General features: G+C 57.2%; 1 protein-coding gene across 1 annotated transcript in view; it reads right to left on the minus strand.

Annotated features, from left to right (window-relative positions):
* SARDH (sarcosine dehydrogenase) overlaps positions 1 to 7,227 on the minus strand; it is a 43,020-nt gene that overhangs the window by 27,791 nt on the left and 8,002 nt on the right. Inside the window, exons 4-11 of the mRNA XM_035897645.1 lie at positions 7,172 to 7,224; positions 6,452 to 6,631; positions 5,757 to 5,880; positions 5,466 to 5,566; positions 3,987 to 4,091; positions 3,412 to 3,541; positions 889 to 975; positions 671 to 761 (exon numbers count right to left, since the gene is read on the minus strand). Coding sequence (XP_035753538.1) covers positions 671 to 761; positions 889 to 975; positions 3,412 to 3,541; positions 3,987 to 4,091; positions 5,466 to 5,566; positions 5,757 to 5,880; positions 6,452 to 6,631; positions 7,172 to 7,224 — 871 coding nt within the window. The remainder of the gene's footprint in view (positions 1 to 670; positions 762 to 888; positions 976 to 3,411; positions 3,542 to 3,986; positions 4,092 to 5,465; positions 5,567 to 5,756; positions 5,881 to 6,451; positions 6,632 to 7,171; positions 7,225 to 7,227) is intronic.

Here is a 7,227-nt window from a genome sequence, read left to right on the forward strand (position 1 = left end):
TGGCCCAGCTGCAGGGCTGCTGGAGGAAGGCATCTCCCGCTGACCTCTGCAGGCACCAGCACTGACTCCCCTCTCCTCCCAGCCCGAGTCAGTGGCGTGTTTACCAGCTTTGCCACTAACGCAACATGATTTTAAAAGCTTTGTCCCTGGCAAGGTGGTTGCTGTCACTAGCAGCCCTCTAAGGGAGCCCAAACCCAATCAAATATAATGAAGCAAGTCAAAAGCAATTACAGAGCCAACATCTGCACAACCAAAACTGCTGGCCCGTGTCGCGCTGCGGAGGGGGGGCAGCTAATCTTTCTCCTGTTGAAATCATCCCCCCCGATTATTAACTTAGAGGATTAGGCACGGCACTAATTGCACAACAACAAAACCCAAAAGTAATTACCCTGTCCTTTCCCATCACCGCAACCTCCTCCTGTCTGATGGAAGCTGTTTGCGTAGAAGTGGGATGAGGCAAATGAGATAAACCCCACGTGTAAATTCATTAAAGCTATTGAGCCTAATTGATTCCAGCTCCTCGGAGGGACACGGGCTGCGGCACAGACGCTGCCTGACACCCACGCCCAATGCCAGCACCCAGCCCTGCCTCGAAACCCGTCCCCAGGGACCACCTATGGATGAAGGAGCCCGCAGCCCACGGGGACCTGGGGCAGGCGGGGTGACACACCTGATGTCGTAGCCGTACATGTCCTTCTCCGGCCGGCCGTGGATGATCCAGTGAGCCAGCTCCCTCCCGCAGCCGCCTCCCAGCATCATCCCTGGGGGAAGAGGCGAGGACCCAGATGAGGCCAGGAGGCCAAGCACAGCTGAGGATGCCGGGCTCTGCCCGGGGTACGATGCCCGCATGAGGATGCCCGAGGTGTGATCCCTTCAGGTCTCTCTTACCAGCGCTGTTGAAGCCACAGCCAAGAAAGAAGCCTCGGACTTCTGGGGCTTCCCCCATGAGTGGCTTGTGGTCGGCCGTGAATGACTCTGCAAGACAGAGAGGGGCGTGAGCCAGCAAGGGCAGGGTGGACGTTTTGGGGACACATCATGCACTCTAGGAGCAGGGTTCCTACAACTCCCCGTGCTGGCCTCGTCCTGCTCCCAGAGAGCCAGAGTTTGGCCAACACCAAGCGCTTCCCAGCATCTCAGCATGGGCATCCCCCGCCCGCACCTCTCCAACAGCGCCCAGGCAGCAGAGGCCAAAGGGAAGGTTTCCCTCGTACTGGGATGCCCAGCATCACACAGGGGTCTTGTGCAAGCTCCTGAAGCAAATATACACACATATATACACGTATATTTGCTTCAGAAGCTTGCACGAGTACACACATATGCACACACACACACACACACATTGCACTGCTGGTGGCAGAGGCAGGTGCTGGTGGCACAAGGAAGCTCCTTTGCCACCCTGCGCGCCGCACAGTCTGTCCCTGCACCGTCGAGACCCCAGGCTCGGGTTAACCGTGCCCTCCATGCCCCTGGGGAGCTCGGCAGCACTCGCTGCACGCCAGCACTGCAGGGGGAGGACCTCAGCGTTAAGGTTTAGGTTGGAAATTTGTGAAGCAGAACGAATCCCCGACCAGAAGGTGCACGAGGCACTGCGGCGGCTGCCCCAGCCTCTTGCTTTCTCCCACTCCCCCAGTCAAGGGAGCTGCCCAGACCCATCCATTGCCTCTTCAACATCTGGCCCGTATTTCATTTTTATGACTATTTTTCACTTTCATTGATTTCTGCTGGGAAATTTTATGAGTTTAAGCTACTTCATTCAGCTGAGTGATTGCTGCTGATGTCGCCCAAGGCTCCGGGGCTGATGATGTCTCATGCTGCCAGCTCCCGCTCCCCACAGGGCCATCAACCATGGCCCCCGTGCAAATCCCCACTAGGGAGCACAGAGGAAGAGAGCCCGCCAGAGGTGTGCAATCCTCCTCCCTATTTTATGGTGGTTCATCCATCCACGTGAAAGGAGAGAGGGAAGACAGAGTTCAGTCTGGTCCTTCCCATGCCCAGCAAAGGGAGATGGTCGAGTCCTCATTCCTGGAGGTATTTAAAAGAAGGATAGATGAGGTGCTTAGGGATATGGTTTAATGGTGGGATGGCAGGGTTAGGTTAAAGGTTGGACTCGATGATCTTAAAGGTCTTTTCCAACCAAAGTGATTCTATGATTCTAATGCCCAGCTTGTTTCCCAAGACCTCTGCGCTCAGGAGAAGGCAAGAGGAGGGTCAGAAGATTGTTTCATGCCCATATCCGCGTAGTGGCACGCCAGGCTACAAATTTACTGAGTTCAAGGAGCACCACCCAAGGCACCTCCCCTTCGCCAGCGGTGCACGCCAGCCTGGCTGCCTTTGCACTGGGATGGATGCTGGGCGCTCACACGGGACTTTGGCCCGCTCGGCTGCAGGGTTGGACCAGCGAGCGGAGCAGAAACAGCTTAAACCACCCCAATTCGGTCTGCATTCGTCCCCTGCGCCTGAAGTGGCGCACGGTCGCTGTTCTGGCGCCGAAGCATTTCCCGCGCAGCAGAAAGGGCGAGCGTTTGCCGTTTGCTTCAGCTCAGCGTGACGCAGCGGCGCAAGCAACCCGGCTGCTGGTTTAGATCAAGAAGCAGGAAAGGAGCAGCACTGACCCTTTGGAAATGCCATTTACTGTGCTACAGAATGCCAGACCTTTATCTGTAAGAAGTCAGGTCCCCACCGGAGGCCACCAGCTCTGCTTACACCGTGGTTTCACCAAACCCGCCGTACCCGGGGCCAAGGCCTCTGCCTTGCGCGTGTCATGTTTTATCTGCCCTACTTTCCCCTTGCACGGCAGCATCGCTCCGTCCCTGAGTGCCTCGAGGGTTTCCCTTTAAGTGCTTCAGCAAAAAGGGATTTTTTAAATTTTTTTTTTTTTTTTTTTTTTTTTTTTTTTTTTTTTTTTTTTAGCCTGTGGTGGATTTCAAGGCCAAACCAAGTGTGTAGGGCCCGGGTTCGACGGCTGGCATCTACTCCAGCTGCCACTGCAGCCGTGCTATGGCCTTTAACTCCGCACCAGATAGCCTGGGATGTAAAGCCGGGTACATCTAATGCCACCGGCCCAGAAGCAAGTAGTAAAAAATAATAATATAAAATAATACTTGGTAAAACAACGGCCACTGCTTGAAAAAAATCTGTCCCTTAATTCCCCAGGCCAGTGGCCACATCGGCTGTAAATCTGTGCTAGCCACCCCCTGGGTTGGACCAAGGCCATGAGCTCCCGGGGTTTCTCCACCTAGGCTAAGCCTGGGCTGCCACCCCTCGGAAGATGACACCATTGCAGCCAGACCACCGCTGCTTTCTCTCCGCTCGCAGACTTTTTCTTCTCCCCAGGTTATGAAGTTTCCCCTTCCATCCACCAAGATCCTTGGGGAAACGCAGCCACCACAGTGCCACCGCTGCCACCCTTACCTGGCCCGCAGACGGTGGATTTAATGCCCGTTTTCTCCAGCACCGGTACCCTTTTGACGGCACCTTCGATGTGTTGCATGAAAACATCCCAGTCCAGATCAAAGAGGCCAAAAGCAAATTTTTCAGATACCTGAAGGTGGGAAACAGGGAATTGGGACACAAAAAAAGAGTACAGCTGAGGGTGTAAGGACTTCTCAGCCCTGGCAGCCTCCAAGACTACAGAAAATTGAGGTGCTTTGACTCTGGTTTCTTTGGGTTTTCATGAGCAGCCCAAATTAAGACACCTGCACCTGGATAAAGGGATGATGCAGCAGGGCAGGGACCACACGGTGGCCTCTAAATCCTCCCAGCCCAGCCCATCCTTTTCACCTCAGCCTGCTGCTTCTGCACCTCATATCTATGCCCCAGACAGACCCAAAGGGAAGATGCTGCCCCATGCTTTCCCCACCGGCCGCATGGAGGTTAGTACCCGCAGGAGCTGGGGGCCGGGGCACTCATGCCTGTGCTCACCCCTCCAAGGTGGGTTCCCTGGAAACCTGCCTGGTTCCCCTGGAAAACCTCCCAGCACCACTCACCTCCTCCCAGAAGATGGGGTTTGACTCATATCCACCCACAGAAAGGGCATCGCCTTGGAGACGGAGATACACCGAGGCGTCGTGATCACGAACGTTTGGCATGTTCTGAAAAACAGGGCGGGGGGACCGGAGGGGTGAGAGGGGGCCGAGAGCCATGGGGAGACCCCAACATTGCCCCAGAGAGGCTGAGCGGGATGAGCTGGGGGTCTGGGGCAGGGGGTCGGCACATGCAGCAGTGACCTGCCGAGGATGGGAGCAGCGGTGGCTCCGTGGAAATTTGGGTGCCCACATTGCACCCAGGTCAGCTCCAGCAAACCTGGCCCAAACCACGGGCAAAGCGGCTTACGCAGGCAGCGACGCTGCGGGCAGCGCGCCCGTTCACCAGGCCTGAGCCCAGGCACCCAAGCTGGAAGCCGAACCTTGCACAAATCCTGCCTAATTAGCAGCTGGTGAGCTCTGGCGCTGCGGGAAGGAGCTGTGTGTCCCTGCGGGTGCATTCGCACAGGCACCAGGGCAGCAGCCCCCCCCGGCTGCTCCTCCGCGGCACGGGCAGCTCCGGGGATGCTCGGGGGAGCGGGAGCAGCCGCGGCGGCTGAGCCCAGCTTGGAGAGCATCACTCCTCTGCCACCCACCTCCCCGGGAGGATGCGCCAGCACGGCACGCGGGCAGCAGTGCGCAAAGAACGAGGGATTTGTTCTCGTGAATAATGGATAGAGAGACGTTTAGCAGGGAAGCATTGGTGTAGGGCCTACTGCAATTCATGGTGACAAACGGAATTAAGTGGCTTGAACAGGAGGCACCGGGGGCTGCAAGCTGCTGCCTCTTCCTCACCGTGTCCGTACGGCACAGCGGAGGTACTGGGATATAAACGTAATGATTGACACCAGCAATTTTTAAAATGAGGCACCTCGGACTGAAAAGTCAGGCACAGACTATGTCAGTGGGATGGAGACTAAATAACGCATCATCCTCAAAGCCCTGGCGCTGGGGTCAGTGAAGTCTCCTTTGGCTCCTGAACGATTCCCTGCAGCCGGACAGCAGGAACAGATTTCTTGGGAGAGTTTAGAAACACTTGGAGAGCTACACCTCTGCCTGCCGGCAACGGGGGCTTCTTCAGAGTGTTTGGCATCTTTATGAATGCTGCTATCAGGCACCAAACACATCAGAGACCCTGTAATAATTCTACCGAGATGAAAAAGAAATGAAGAAAGTTATCCTGCTAGCCATAACGTTGTTAAATATTAAATACGCCTCTGTTAAAGGTAGTCTGATAGTCCTGCTAGGAGGAGAAGCTGCGGGGGGTGCACTTCTCCAGGTGCCTGCAGAGCTCGCGCTGAAGGCAGGGATGGCGGGGGGGTGTCCCTTACGTTCGGGGGAGCCAGGGGGGTCTGTCCCATCTCACCCTGCCACATATGGGGGGGCAGGCGCCCGCGCCGCCCTCCAGAGCAGAGCAGCCGATCTGCAGCCACCCGGACTGACCTGAATGCCCTCGATGCGCTCGGTCACCACGTAGGCGTGATGCATCCCCACCAGCGGCACGTGCACGCCGGCCAGCCGGCCCAGGGCTGGCGCCCACACGCCTGCAGGGAGAGAGCAGCCCCGCGCTGAGCACCTCTCCCTCCTCCGCAGACCTGCGGTGGTCTGGGGGTGGCAGCCAGATGGGGGGGACATGGGGACAGGGACCGATGCAGACCCTCCGGCTCACGGGGTGCAAAGCCACCCCCCACCCTGTGGCACCCCACCTTCCCCGCCGTGCTTCGTGCCCTGTACCTGCGCAGTTCACCACGCAGGGAGTCTGGATGGTCCCGTGGGCCGTCTCCACCGCATACACCCTCTTCACCCCAAAATCGTCAGCTCTGACCTGGATGCCGGTGACCGGGCAGTTCTCTATGATCTGGTGGCAGAGGAAGGGCAGCAGAGTCACGGCAGGGTTGCAAGGGCAGTGGGACAACCCAGCTCGCCCGACATCTAGTCCCCAAATCTGGGAAAGGTTGGCAACAGGCATCTCCCTTTCCCAACAGCTCTTACTGTTACGCCGGTACCAACAGACCCCTCCTCAGCCCCTGCTCCGTGCATCCGCAGCGGCAGAGGACGTTTATTATTCACATGCACATGAGCAAAGCAATGCACCAAGGATGGGCTGGTAGTGCCCTTCCTTGAGGAATGGATTGCATTGCCTGACCCTAAAACCTCCGCTCTCCTGAGGACCCTGCCTTGGGCACTGCCTTGTCTTGCTCCTAAAGGTCTTTTTTTACATCCCGTATTTTCCCTGGATCTCGTGGTTCCTGCCAGCTTTGTTGCTATGGCCCCAACAGCCATAAAGCCGAACAGGCCAACACCTTGGGCAAAGACCTGATGCTGCAGGAGCAGCTCTGCCCCAGTGGGAAAGGAGGAGGTGGGGAAGCAGAGGATGAAGTCTCCCAGGGTCAACAGGCATTAATAAGCAATTACTAATTAGGAACTACCATAGCGCCTCTGGCAGCTGCTGCTCTGGCAAGCGTGGAGCAGGTACCAGCTGGATCCATGGTGCCATCCTTGGGGACGTACAGCGTGCCATACAGGTCATCGACGTTCATCAGTGGGTACAGGTCCTTGGTCTGCGATGGAGTCAGGACATGGGACTCCACGCCGTACACCTTCCCCAGCTGCCAACGGGACAGGAAAACCGGGAGCTCAAGCAGGCAGCAAAAGCTTTGCTCATCACTTGCTGCTGGAGGAGAAGGAGCCCCCCAGGATGTGTTTATCTCCCAGATGAGGCAACTGCGGCACCAAGGCAAGCCCTGAATCCAGCGTGGGGTGGGATGGTCTGCACAGATTTCAGGACTATGGTCCTGTATTCGCATGCAAGCTGCCCATGCAGCTGGGAAAAATGATGCTACCCTGGGAAACCGATGCAGCCACTATCTGAAAGGGCAAAAATCCATGGCTGGATTTAATTTTGCCAACTTTGCCAGCAATTTGCCTAATTTCAGCAGCCTCACGGAAGCCAGGAGGCTGCTCTGGAAGCCCACCACAGGCCACCCGCAGCTCTCCTGGGTGGGAAGGTAGGGAGGGACGAGGCCATTCGGAGACCCCAGGGGCTCCGCAGCCCTGGGACCCCCAGGTCCCATGGGCAGGAGATCACCACCCCCACCACCTCCCGCAGCCCACCCGGCCGGGGGACACACGGGGGGGCTTCTTCCTGCCGACATGAGCCTCTTGTACTCGTCGAGGCGCTGCTTGTTGGAGGCAATGAAGAGCC

Source organism: Egretta garzetta, unplaced genomic scaffold (assembly GCF_000687185.1).
Source record: "Egretta garzetta isolate BGI_Z169 unplaced genomic scaffold, ASM68718v1 scaffold417, whole genome shotgun sequence".
Lineage (NCBI taxonomy): Eukaryota > Metazoa > Chordata > Aves > Pelecaniformes > Ardeidae > Egretta > Egretta garzetta.